Source organism: Hippocampus comes, unplaced genomic scaffold (assembly GCF_001891065.2).
Source record: "Hippocampus comes isolate QL1 unplaced genomic scaffold, H_comes_QL1_v1.1 scaffold176, whole genome shotgun sequence".
Taxonomy (NCBI): domain Eukaryota; kingdom Metazoa; phylum Chordata; class Actinopteri; order Syngnathiformes; family Syngnathidae; genus Hippocampus; species Hippocampus comes.
The window spans coordinates 2,544,215-2,557,777 of NW_017805826.1; the positions used below are offsets into that span (position 1 = coordinate 2,544,215).

The 13,563-nt window shown below is 42.3% G+C and overlaps 1 protein-coding gene across 2 annotated transcripts in view; it reads left to right on the plus strand.

The window, feature by feature from the left end:
• Positions 1–11,407, plus strand: part of prkd3 (protein kinase D3) — a 35,495-nt gene extending 24,088 nt beyond the window's left edge. The window contains exons 4-19 of one of the 2 annotated variants that reach the window (XM_019887250.1): positions 691–822; positions 1,205–1,362; positions 1,655–1,856; positions 1,961–2,038; positions 2,122–2,308; positions 2,462–2,585; positions 2,750–2,827; positions 6,303–6,579; positions 7,088–7,140; positions 7,640–7,712; positions 7,804–7,910; positions 7,996–8,157; positions 9,793–9,891; positions 9,978–10,245; positions 10,782–10,867; positions 10,955–11,407. In XM_019887250.1, the coding sequence (XP_019742809.1) occupies positions 691–822; positions 1,205–1,362; positions 1,655–1,856; positions 1,961–2,038; positions 2,122–2,308; positions 2,462–2,585; positions 2,750–2,827; positions 6,303–6,579; positions 7,088–7,140; positions 7,640–7,712; positions 7,804–7,910; positions 7,996–8,157; positions 9,793–9,891; positions 9,978–10,245; positions 10,782–10,867; positions 10,955–11,128 (2,258 nt within the window). In that variant the 3' untranslated portion in view covers positions 11,129–11,407. The remainder of the gene's footprint in view (positions 1–690; positions 823–1,204; positions 1,363–1,654; positions 1,857–1,960; positions 2,039–2,121; positions 2,309–2,461; positions 2,586–2,749; positions 2,828–6,302; positions 6,580–7,087; positions 7,141–7,639; positions 7,713–7,803; positions 7,911–7,995; positions 8,158–9,792; positions 9,892–9,977; positions 10,246–10,781; positions 10,868–10,954) is intronic. The other variant, XM_019887251.1, reaches the window with a different exon arrangement.
• Positions 11,408–13,563: the final 2,156 nt, after the last annotated feature.

A 13,563-nucleotide genomic window follows, 5' to 3' on the forward strand; every position in this document is an offset into this window, starting at 1 on the left:
AAAAAGGGGGGGCGGGGGGGAAGCATGCCAGTGGTTGAAAAGGAGACAGAATGATATATGCACTCTGAATGAAAGGAAGAATCATTCCATTTATGTGAGCATGAAAAAAAAATCCATACACACATTATACAAGCTGAAACAAAGAACAAAGTTTTGGATGCACGTGCTTGTTTGGCAGCTGTCACCTCACAATTTTAGACGTCTCGTTTTTAGTGAGTCACACGTTCACATGACGAACCGACTCTTACTGCCAACAATGAAGTCAGTGTTGATTTGACACAAAACCACAAAGTGAGAAAATAGAGAAACAGGAAGAGAGACAAATCCCACACCTCCTCTGGATTATAAATAACGGCAACGGACCGATAGCACATGCATATGGCACGCTTCTCTGGATTCTGTCAGTCCCCTTTATGATTGAAAGAAGTTTTGTCGCTGCACAGATGTGATGCCCTCTACTGTAACAATGCAGACATAGCAGCCATATTTGCAGGCAACCCATTTCTGTATTTGAATGTCTTTGAAGCTCGGATTTGGTGTCAGCAATATTGACATTGAAATGAATTTGATCCAATGTCCACGAGTTCTCCTTTTTCCTCACTTCTATCTCAACTTCCACTTTCTTCTCATCCCTCTCTGGATGGCTTTGGTTTTTCAAGCTTGGTTACATCATTTTACTCTTGGTTCTAGCCCAAGCCACAGTTGAAGACTTCCAGATTCGACCTCATGCCCTTTATGTCCACTCCTACAAAGCCCCCACTTTCTGTGACTACTGCGGGGAGATGTTATGGGGTCTTGTTCGGCAGGGGCTTAAATGTGAAGGTTAGACACACACACACACACACACACACACACACACACACACACACACACACACACACACACACACACACACACACACAAATCAAATTTAATTTTAAAAAAAACTTTCTTTCATGGATTAGACCCTGAAATTCTGTTTACTGTACCGGTGACACGTTCAACATTTAGCTAATGGGAATGATGACTTCTTATTTTTTGATATTTTATCAACTCTCACGTTTGATTTTAGTTAAATATTTGTATATATATCTCAACATATGTAGCTGGTATTCAAACCAATTTATCAGTTGAGCCGTGTTGCAGCTGACTTACAAATCTCTGCCGTCCCACCGGCTATGTGTCACATTGTAACCATTCTGAGGTCCTTTTGTTTACTCATCAGGGTGTGGGCTAAACTACCACAAGCGCTGTGCCTTTAAGATTCCAAATAACTGTACTGGTGTGAGGAAGAGGCGATTGTCCAATGTCTCGCTGCCAGGACCGTCCCTCTCTGTACCTCGACCGGTACCTGCAGAGAATGCAGCGGTTATCTTGGATGAGGTCAGTTCCCTTTAGAAAGCTGCTTGGCATCACCATCTTGTGGATTTTTTTAACGCAGATAATAAATTAAATTTAAGTAGATTTGCATGTACTTGTGATGTGAATGAGGAGGAACAAATTTGCCTGAGTGCACAAAACGAACTGTATATCATGATTTCATGATCTTAACTGGAATGAAATCCAGTTCAATTCCTCCAGAATTGATCGTTGATTATCCATTGTTTTCCTCTGTCCCATACTCCTCCAACTTGCTCTTCTTCCATGCTTTCCCTTTCTCGTGCATCCACTTCAGCAGCAGCAGCAGAGGTCCCATCAAGAAGCGGGGAAGCGAATCCTGTCCTGGAGTGGCAGGCCTATCTGGATGGAGAAGATGGTGCTCGGTCGGGTTAAGGTTCCTCACACCTTTGCCATTCACACCTACACTCGACCCACTATCTGCCAGTACTGCAAGCGCCTGCTCAAGGGAATCTTTCGTCAGGGAATGCAGTGTAAAGGTATGGACAAAAGTATGGACAAGTATGGACAAAATATATCGTACTCCGCATGGTTTTCTCCACCAGTGACAATGCGGTTGTTTTTTTCGAATTCCTTCTACCAGATTGCAGATTTAACTGCCATAAGCGGTGTGCTTCAAAGGTACCAAGAGACTGTTTGGGTGAGGTGGATTTCAACGGAGGTAAGTTCTAAATCACATCACATCCGTTTGCATTGGAGGTATTTCCCTGAAATATCTCAAATATGCGCAACCTACACATGCAGAGCCAGCGAGCCCTGGCCCGGAGTCAGACACGCCTCTGGATACAATGGAAGTAGACAGCAGTGACATGGAAGGCAGCAGAGGGCTGGATGACCCTGAGGAACTCTCTACTCCGGAGGAGAGGTTGTTCGACATGGACTCCTCCTTCTTGGACCGAGAGAAAGATGAGGAGCCCATTAAGACCATTAGGTATGGGGATGTTATCCTAATATTTCGAATTTCTCCATTGTGAGACAAATAAAGGTTTTCTTTTCTTATCTTATATTGCACTGTCGCTGCTTTTTGCCACAGTTTGACTAAGTGATCAAATATACCTTTCAAAGTGATTGTGCTTGAATTTAGCCCCTCCACAAGCACCAACATCCCACTGATGCGGGTGGTCCAGTCCATCAAGCACACTAAGAGGCGGAGTTCCACTGTGGTGAAGGAGGGCTGGATGGTTCATTTTACCAGCAGAGACAACTTGGTAAGAGTGACAACTGACAGCTTCCATTTAGTTGTGCACGCAGGAGGAGCGAAAGCGTTTTTCCCTCAAGAATTAGTGTGACGTATGAGTGTTTGGTGATCTTGTTGGTGAGAGCTCTGTTTTTCCTCATATGCTCACTTGGGGTTTTGCTCTCTTTTGGACAGAGGAAGAGACATTACTGGCGGCTGGACAGCAAAAGTCTGAGTCTCTTTCAGAACGACACAGGAGCCAAGTTCTATAAAGTAAGCAAAATCGATCATGTTGAAGAAAGATTTATTTTGTTCCACCTCAATCCAAATACATTGCTTAACATGAGTATGTTGTTTAAAAAAAAAGGTAAGCTTTTTTTTTCCATTTCTTTTTTTTTTTTTTAACCCATTTATTTTTGTAAAATATTTTTTCCATTGACACCTCTTATTTACAATCAAATATCAACACTCGGGAGTATGGTGTAGTACAGCTTGCCATCGAAAAACCTTGTTTCTCCAAGGAAAAAGAAGGCTTCCAAAACGTTTCGCCTGTAATCATCAATCTAACTCGTCTGTTGTTCAATATAATTTCAGACCGGTTCATGCAAACTCATTTGTAGAGGTCATAATGCTATTTTTCCATGAAGTCCATGTTATGGTATACTTTCATAGCTTTTACTTTTACTTGATCTTGCACTTGTGGCCATTTTCAAACTATCATTTGAATATTTACTGCTCCCCTTTTGAAAGTTATGCAAATATCGCCAAAAGACAGCGGAGAGCTGGGTGACTAAGCTGCAGGGCGTTTTTGAACCATAAGGAGGTCAGTTCGGCCCCTTGAAATGTCCCAGGTTTTTAGTCTTATAATATTAACAGCAATTATCAAGTAAAAACGAGAGTCAGCCTTTCATTAAAATGATGTCAATCAGCATTCTCTATGTGTCTTGTATTGTGTCTTTTTACCATTAATATTACTTGATGTCAAAAGTCAAATGGTCCTGATCATTGAATCTTTCAATCAAGCTCTATTTTATTTTATTTTTTTTAAGCGTGAAAAGCAATTGCGGGGCACTTCCTGGGCCACACTTGGTCATTACAGCACCACAAGAGCTTAATAACCTGGTCATTACCTACTGAGAACTGAGTGAGGGAGCTGCAAGATAAACACTTCCACATGTGTTGATGGTTGTCTGTAGGGTGTCTGGGATGTTTTTATTTTATTGCTTGTGTCACACTGTATGTTTTAAGATGGCTCCTTCCGATGGTGAGTATTACGGTGCTCTAGTGCAGCGTTTCCCAACCATTTTACATTGGAAAAATGTCATCCAAATACATGTTTTGAAAAATCGAAACACAATAATAATAATAATAATAATAATAATTGTACAGCAATGAGTGGGGCACATACTGGTAAGCCGATTGTATCTCCTGCCATCGAAGGGAAGGTCATAATATTATTATGCCTGTCACTATAGGTTGCTGACAATGATAGATGAGCAAATATGCAATTTTTTTTTTATTTTGTAAATGAATAATAATCTCTCATTTGATGGATTTCCTCCTCATATCATATCATTTGAGGATAGATGAGCAAATATGCAATTTTTTTTTATTTTGTAAATGAATAATAATCTCGAATTTGATGGATTTCCTCCTCATATCATATCATTTGAAGGCTATTAAACATGAACGATCACCAAACAGACCCTTAAGACGGGCCTGGGATTGGTTTCTAGACTGATGTGACCAAACCTGCAACCTTATTTTATTGCGCATTTTTATAGAAGTTCAACTGAACTACGGGAAACAAAAACACACTTTGTTTGTAGCTAACCATTATCTCTGAAAAAGAGGAACAAAAAATAATAAAGTGGCATATGACTGTGCATTCTGTCAACAACGTGGATGTATTCTCTCGACAATGTATGGCTGTGCAATCAGTACAGTATACTCTACATTGAAAGGGTGGGACCGGAAATGACTTGGACTGACTCGGTTCCTGTGAAAGGGTTAACGGCACGTTAAACGTGAAATGAAATTTGGACGATGTTTTTTGGTCATCGAAAAGACAGTCTACCGGTAATTTGAACCGCAAGTGGCAGTGGATCAATTTAGCACTTGTTTTTAATTCTGTTACCTCATATGCCAACATGAATGTCAAAATATTAGCTCTTGGTCAGTTGCACTGTAAGCTGGAACCTACATAATAAACATAATGCTAAATTAATACATTCCTGGTAGTGCCAGTCACAACTCATAACCAAGCATTGTGTAAGCAATTTTTTAGGCAGCTTGGAATGACATACTTACTGGCATTGTGTCTAACCATGCAATTGTAATTGTAATATTTTTTTATGAATAGGTTTGAAGTTTGCAGTGGTGTAGAACTGCACTGCATAACTAAAATATGAAAACAAATGCAAATTTTCGCAAGTCATACACCAAAATGCCGCCCTCAAAACAAAGATTTATATGATATAATTGTCCATGTCAGTTCAAAGTAAGCATTGTGATAGGAATACTTTTGGATACAGCTTGCGTGTTGGATCTCATTAGGTTGTGAGTGTGTTGGGGTCGGCGACTGTAGATTTAACATGCTTTTTCAGAGGTACACACAGAGGTTCTCCAGATATTCAAGTTGTATATCTTGAGTGTAGTCCTGTAATTTTACTGAAATCCCTTATGCTGTTGCTCGTCAGTCTGTGGCCACTGTCCTCCCCTCGCTTTGCTCTATACTTCCAATTTGATTAGTGGCGGTCGCGCGGCGGCTCACTCGCCAGGCACGGCTACCATTTTCCCCATTTGGAAGCCATAACGGTCCCGCGTTTGATGAGATGAGACCCCTGTACTTGTGGTTTTTGCTTTTATTGAGTAAAGGGGCTTCTCTCTTTCTCTGCTGGATTGACTCCTGTCACAGTCCAACGCAGAAGCACCCACCCACCCGCTAATGCCCCACCCTTCCGAACAGTACTTGCAGCGTCTTTCGTCTGTCTCGGTGGCTCGTGGTAGCGCCAGTGGCTCGTGCTCAGATGGGGCCTCCGACTGGCTCTGCCTTGTAATCAGGGGAACAGAGCGCTTCAACCCGCCACAGGGCCCGATCACGTGACTCGGCCCCGCTAACCGCGAGCACTTCATCCGATACTCTGTGGTGAGCCACGCGGAAGGGGACAGCATGTGCCTCCGCAAGTGCAGATTGGTTAAACCTCTCAGGGGTTTTTATCATTTGACCCTCCCTCCCCACTTTGATTTGACAGTGAATGTGGAGGGGATGGGCGGGGGGGGGGGCTTTTAAAGTTTACTCCAACTGTTGTGTGTTCATAAGAAAGAGAGGGTGAGGAGAAGTTAGCATTGGGACTACACCGGACAACTCATGAGACCCAGTGGAGTGTGTGAGTTGACAGCCTTTATTTCATATTGTTTCAACCTCAAATGTCTCTCTCTGTATGCCTCGTTGCTTGAGCAATTTTATCTTCCAGTAGGATTGTCTTTTCAATGTGACTGCACTAACTGAGAAGCCGGCACCAAAACATTGCCTTCACAATTTCATTCCATTGTCCTGACAGCATTTATTTATGCGTCTACGTGTTTGACAGAATGATTTCCAATGTGATTTTGTTTCAAGAAAAAAGTTTGCCATAAATTGGCTGCATACCACCTTGACAACACAGCATAAATTTTGTAGTCGGGTTACATACAGTACCGGTACACGCTACATTAGTTGCCAAAGTTTTTGCTGTCTCTCTTGTAGGAGATCCCCCTGTCTGAGATTCTCCAGGTGGAGCAGTGCAGAGATTACAATAATCTGGCCCAGGGAAGCAACCCACACTGCTTTGAGATTATCACAGCGACCATGGTCTACTATGTTGGGGAGAACAATAGCAATCACTACCATAGCCCTGTTCTGGCTGCCTCAGGAGTTGGCGTGGAGGTGGCTCAAGGCTGGGAGAAGGCCATCAGACAGGCCCTGATGCCGGTCACACCTCAGCCTAGTGTGGCAAGCGCTGCAGGCCCGGGCAAAGATCATCGTAAGTTTAACCTGCAGTTTGCAAGATGAGGGATTCTTTTCATACGCAGCATTTTTCTTCTCAAACTTTGGACGGCAGAATCGCTGAAAGAGACTTCATACGCTGCTTGTAACGTAGAATGAGTTTTTCCAGGACCTTTCATTTATCTGACTAGAAACCATCTTGTCATTGAATGACATCATTCCAAATCAAATATTGTCTTCCAGGATTGCAACAGCAACCTAACGCTCATTAAATACTCACCCCGTTCTGCTCTCTTGCTTTTCCTATGTTGAGTTTCCAAAATCCTCTGTTATGAAGCGGTGCATACTTGCACCATTCAGTCACACTGTCGAAAGCCAGTTCGTTGCATAATAAATCGCCTCATTGTGAAGATCTGTGACTTTCTTCATGCAGCTGAGATAAACTTGAAGAAGCTATGTGAGCGATGTACTGTAGGTCTGCTTGTAATTACAGTACTTAAGGATCAGGTGACTGCATCAGTTACCAATGTGTTTTCCCCCTCCAGGAGAGCTGTCCATCAGCATATCTGTGTCCAACTGCCAAATTCAAGAGAATGTGGTGAGGTTTTTTTTTTTTGGTTTGTTTTTTTTTTTGTTTTCCAAAGTACAGTGCTTACTGTGTTGTTGAACCTGCATTCAAGCATCCACTCATGTGCTATTTAAAATATCAGAAATTTATCCAAAGCTTTCATTGAACTTGCCCTTTTCTCAAGCTTGTTCTTCAGGACTTAAGTCTCACTTTTATGTGGACATTTACGGTACAAGTAGGACGATTTCAAATCTGGCCATGTTGTACATGGTGCATTTAGTGGATACTCATTTGCAAAGAAATGCTGCCAACAGTTGAAAAGTCCTCATTGCGCTATGACATTTATCTGGTCTACTTATGGTTAAATTGGGTTTAAGGTTTCCCTTTTCCTAAACAATGGTCTTTTTTTGAGGGGTGAGGGGTGGGTGAAGAGAAAAACTCTTACCTGGCTGACAGCTTGAGCTGTCGCTTCAGCCTTCATCGAAGCTGTCAGTGCAACCGGGTAATTTTTTTGTTACTTCTTCAACAGGATATTGCCTCCGTGTACCAAATATTCTCAGATGAAGTGCTGGGATCAGGACAGTTTGGAATTGTGTATGGAGGTATGTCTGGTGTGCAATTTCCAAAGAAGGAGCAATCCATATAGACAGCATTTAATTGATTAATTTATATGCGTTTTGGGGGGTAATTTAGGTAAACACAGAAAGAGTGGCAGAGATGTGGCCATAAAGGTTATTGACAAGATGAGATTTCCTACCAAGCAAGAGAGCCAGCTGAGAAATGAGGTGGCCATATTGCAGGTGAATGTCTACAATAATATCGTTGGTTCTTTGTCAATCGATTTAAACTCATTATGGTGTGTCTGTGTGTCTGCTCTGTCTTCAGAATCTGCATCATCCCGGCATTGTCAACCTGGAATGCATGTTTGAGACACCGGAGCGGGTCTTTGTTGTGATGGAGAAGCTGCATGGCGACATGCTGGAAATGATCCTGTCTAGTGAGAAGAGCAAGTTGCCTGAACGAATCACCAAGTTTTTAGTTACACAGGTTTGTTCTGCAGCAATCGTTTTCTCTCTAAAATCCTGAGATTCCTTTACGCGTTCATGTCCTCAGGATTCCAGTCTTCATTGGATGTTTCAGAATCAAATGGCAGGAGCCTCAATTGTTTCTTGGATATCATGAATACGGTGGAGTTTTTTTTTTTTTTTTTCGTAAAGTGGTTCTGCAAACACTCTTGCATTTTGGTGTTTATTGTCTATCATGGTCTCCCTGTCTCTGTACTCTCGCCTCTGTCGGTGGTTTGTGTTATCCCACTGCACATAAGCCTCTACTGAGACTCCAGGCCTGTTGATTCTTGTAGTGAGCTGATTGTGGAGGTGGGGAGGGCGGGGGCGGGGGTTGTTTATGGGGAATAGTCAGCGTGGCATCAGGGCCTTCTCCCTAGCTGAGGATTACTGGCTGCTGTGTGCGGTGGGTTTGTGGTCTGATTAGAAGAAGAGTGGGCTCCTGGGCCTCAATGAACCCTGGAACAGAAGCAGCCTCATTAACAACAACCTCATTAGCTATGGCAAGCTTGGCTCTGATGTGGCCAGGAGAACGTTTGTCATAGCCAGTCAGCTTTGAGGAGATTGCAATGCGTGTTGTGGTTTTGGTCGCGGCCCACAAAGAAACATGCATTGGGGGGGGGGCAACTCGCGAGTCGAGATCTGATGATGACATGAAAAATTGTGAGGTACGGGATTCAACTATTCATGGTCATTACTTTGCCAATACAGTGATCCCTCACTTATTGCGGTTAATGGGGACGAGACCCCTGAAAGAGGGAAATCCACGAAGTAGGTGACATGTACAGGTATATGTACATGTGTATGAGTATATATTATATTTATATGGCCAAATTTAATGGTATACATGCGTGTAGAAGTCAATGTTTGTAGTAATTAACATTACTTAGTGCTATATACCAGGGGTGTCAAACCCATTTTCGTCGCGGGCCATATTTTAGTTACCATTTCCCTTGGAGGGCCATTATGAAATCAAATAAAGAAGTCAAGAATAACAGTTTATTCAACTGTTGTTTAAGTTACTGTAATGAGGTGTTTAGCAACAAGAAAATGCTTACAATGGCTCTCTTATTTATTACATAGGAGAATTTGAAATGTTGGTACATATTTTAGCAAGCATCATGGAAGTTGCCATGTTTGATTTGCTTTTGCGGGCCACATAAAATGGTGTGGCGGGCCAGATCTGGCCCCCGGGCCTTGACTTTGACACCTGTGCTATATACTAATATATATATTTACATGTATAAGATGTATAAGTTAGGTGAGTGTATAAATAACAAAATACAGTAAATAAACATGAAATATACATGTAGTACTGTATATGTTGCTCTATGTGACTCTTGTTTTGCTGACTTTCGCTGCCTCTTGTGGACCTTTTGCGGCATTTTCGCTACTTTTTTTTTCTGATGAATACTTTTGAAAAATCCGCGATGCACTGAAACCACGATAAGTGAACCGCGAAGTAGCGAGGGATCACTGTACTTTACTTTAATATGGCAATACCTAAAGTAGTGCAAATCTGACAATACCACAGGACATAATCTGGAATTTTCCTCTTGGAGGTTTGTATTTATGTATTTGTTTATTTATTTATTTTTGTTCCCTTTGTTTGCCGTAGATTCTGGTGGCCTTGCGACATCTGCACTTCAAAAACATAGTTCACTGTGACCTGAAGCCCGAGAATGTGCTGTTGGCCTCTGCCGAACCCTTTCCTCAGGTAAAAGACAAAGGTTTTGCGTCAACATGGACGCTGTTTTTGAACAGGCGTTTTGCGCAAAGGCAAACTTCTCTTCCATCCTCCAGGTCAAGCTGTGTGACTTTGGATTCGCCCGCATCATTGGTGAGAAGTCTTTCCGCCGATCGGTGGTGGGCACTCCAGCTTACCTGGCTCCAGAAGTCCTACGTAGTAAAGGCTACAATCGCTCGTTAGACATGTGGTCTGTGGGAGTTATTGTGTACGTCAGTTTGAGCGGGACGTTCCCTTTCAATGAGGACGAGGACATCAACGACCAGATTCAGAATGCTGCCTTCATGTACCCCCCTACGCCCTGGAAGGACATCTCAGCAGAAGGTAAATGGAGTCGCTCTTCACCTTGGCTGAGTGCCAGAATCATCCTCAGACACCATCTTAAGCGCCTACGTGTCTGAACGTGTGCTGCCGTCAAGTTGATATGAATCACTGTCAAATTTCCCACACCCATCGAAGCGACTGCCCTCCTACGCACTTAGTTGAATTGACAGGTAAAACAAATTTTACTCAAACAGCGATGGCTTTCTAAAAGTCGGTGCGCTGAGCTGCATGTTCAGTCATTGTTTACTTCATATGCTTACTTTCTGTTTACCTTAACTTGCAAACCGTAGTTCCATGGAAAAGCTGGGCTTTGATTGGCTGTTGTCACGCACACTTCCGCCGCGTCTGATTGAGTAAATATGCTCACAACTCGCTCGCAGCTGGCCGCCATATCATCACGATTCTCGATCAGTTCATATGAATATTAAGATCCGGCACTTTTAAGAGTGCAGTTGAAAACCGTGAGCCCGCGGCATACAGATCAATGTTTGATATGTTTTGCGATGCACTCATGGTCTAAACATTCATGGTCACAGCCACAGATCTGATCAATAATCTTCTCCAAGTGAAGATGAGGAAGAGGTATAGCGTCGACAAGTGTCTCAGCCATCCTTGGTTGCAGGTGACTTCAATATTGATATCCATATGACTTGAAATAATATATTTCCATTGTTTTTGACTTTGCTGACAAACTTGTTTTTCCCATCAGGACTATCACACATGGTTGGACCTCAGGGACTTTGAGACGCGGCAAGGCGAACGCTACATCACCCACGAGAGCGACGACGCACGCTGGGAGGAGTACGCAGACGAGCACAGTCTTGCTTACCCCAAACACTTCATCATGGCACCCAACCTGGATGACATGGACGAGGATCCCTAGTGGCGCAGAGGACTTCAGGAAGATCAGATGGGACTTTATGCGTCAAACTATGGGAATTGTGAGGATAAACTGTTTGCTGTGGAAACAGAGAAAAACTCGGGATGTGTGGGGGAACCCAAGTTTGTAGCATGCCGCACTGCTACAAATCGTAAACTGAGGATGGGCGGATGGGCTGAAAAACACAGAAACTGAGGAAGGCAAGCTTTCTACTTTGTGCGGCATCCCAACACATTCCATGGATGTAAGGACAATCGTACCAAGATAAACTTGATTGTTTCATTGTTTCATTCAGTTGTGGTTCGTTTTCAGTAATAATATGGTTGTGTTCTGTGTGTGTGTGTGTGTGTGTGTGTGTGTGTGTGTGTGTGTGTGTGTGTGTGTGAGAGAGAGAGAGAGAGAGAGAGAGAGAGAGAGCGATATGTGTGTGTGTGTGTGTGTTTGCGTGAGAAGAGGTCGATAGAGAAACGTTGAGTTTATCCCAGGAGTAAAGGACACTTTTCACAAGGGATTTGGGCTCTGAGAATTTATTCAAACATACTGTAATTTCTCATTTCCAAATGGTTTGTGAGACTGTCCTTTGGCATGAAACTGGAACAATCACCTATGTTTTTTTTTTGGGGCGGGGGGTTGTATATTGTTTTAATGTATTTAGTAATTGTGATAGTGTTTTGCACTATATTCCTTTGAACATTCCGATGGAACAGAAACTCCATTTGCTGCTACAGAAGGCGTGTCTGGTCTCGGTGCACAGTGTTCAATAGAGATAAAGCGTGAGAAGTAGCCGGAGTTCACTAATGGCTGATGTATGCTTGGATTTTCTGAACGTATGTGATCTGATATCTCGCCTTTAAAAAAAATATCTACATGCAAAGGCCTTGTGGAGTACTTTAAACCCATAAGCCTAATCAGTCAGTACATTCGGTGTCACAGCAATTCCATTTTTTTAGTTCAGTGTTGGACTGAAACCAGCAATGTGAGCATTGTATTCACGTATATTAGTTGAAGTGGAACTTTGTAGGCATCCATTTGTGGAATGTGATTTTCGAATTTTTTAAAATTGTTTTAATTCTTGGTGGCTAACTGAAGTATTATGAAGAGCAGAGGTGCCACATAGAACAAAACTGCCCGTTCCATGTGCAAACTAATTATAATGTGTGACGTCTGAGTTTTTTTTTTCCTTTTAGTACCATATTGAAGAGTTCACTTATGGCAATTACGTTTACAGCAGTTATGTTGTTAATTCTGCTGTTGTGATTTGGGAGTACATTCCAGTTTTCCTTAAATCTTTTTCATCTTTGTTGCCGCTGGATTGGCAGGTGTTTTTTTTTACATTTCTATGCATACCATTGGAAAATAAAGACCACACTTCTTAACTGAGAAGGAAAATTAACAAAGTTCTTAACATCTCATTGCCATGCGCCCGTCCGTCTGATCTGACTTGACACTATAATGAATAACATTGGATTTATTGTGTCATGCAAGCATCAAAATAAAAAGCCATTTGATATTTTCCTCACCTGGCCAATCGGACATATCAGGGTTATGTTGTATACAGTATTATCATTAACGCTTTCATGCACCCTGTAACCTGATAACATGATAAGATGTCCACTGTACTAACCGCTGTCCCTGAAAGGGTTAAATATACTTAAAACATTATAAACTGTAAACTACAAAAGAAAATGAAACTCACTTTCCATGTCACACATGCATGGGTAAGCGCCGTCATAAACCGCTCTGGCTTGCAGCTTTGTCGTTGTATTTAAATTGCATCCTAGTGACTGAAGAGTTGTGGTATTTTCATGTCACAGGTCTTTGAACAGATGGATGTGATTCTGGGCCCGTCTCCTACCGCAAGGGAATAATGACATGGTGAAAGAGGGTGACTGCAATGTGGGGGTTTGTGGGGTCTTTGAAATCATTCATGATAAATGCTATCATGGAACCCCTTCAAGTATCAAATGGACATCCAACTGCTGCAGTAAGAAATTACAGAGATTTAGACAGTTATGATTAATCTGCTTAACTTTTTTATTTCTCTTCTGATGGTTTCTGCACCGAGATACTGGCTGACCACTAAATGCAGCGAATGCTACTCATACGAACCACGGATGGGAAATTGAGGAGAAAAGAAAAGTTATTTTTCTCTTCAGTGGCGATCCAATACCATCCTCCTTTATCTGCTCGCTTGAATTCTTTCAAGATGTGAACTTTGGTGGCCAACTGACCCCATTAACCCCGGGAGGGCGGGTGGGGGCAGTTTCTTGACTTAAACACCAAAACGTCCTACTTTGACTCAGCTTGCACATTCAATTCAAAACGCATACTGTCCAACTAAAAATATCAGGTAATTTTCATGCCGTCAAATAACACATTGGGAGTGGGTGGGCCTTTGTAGTTATTGAGGTGTGAACACAATCATGGAGGAAATAGAG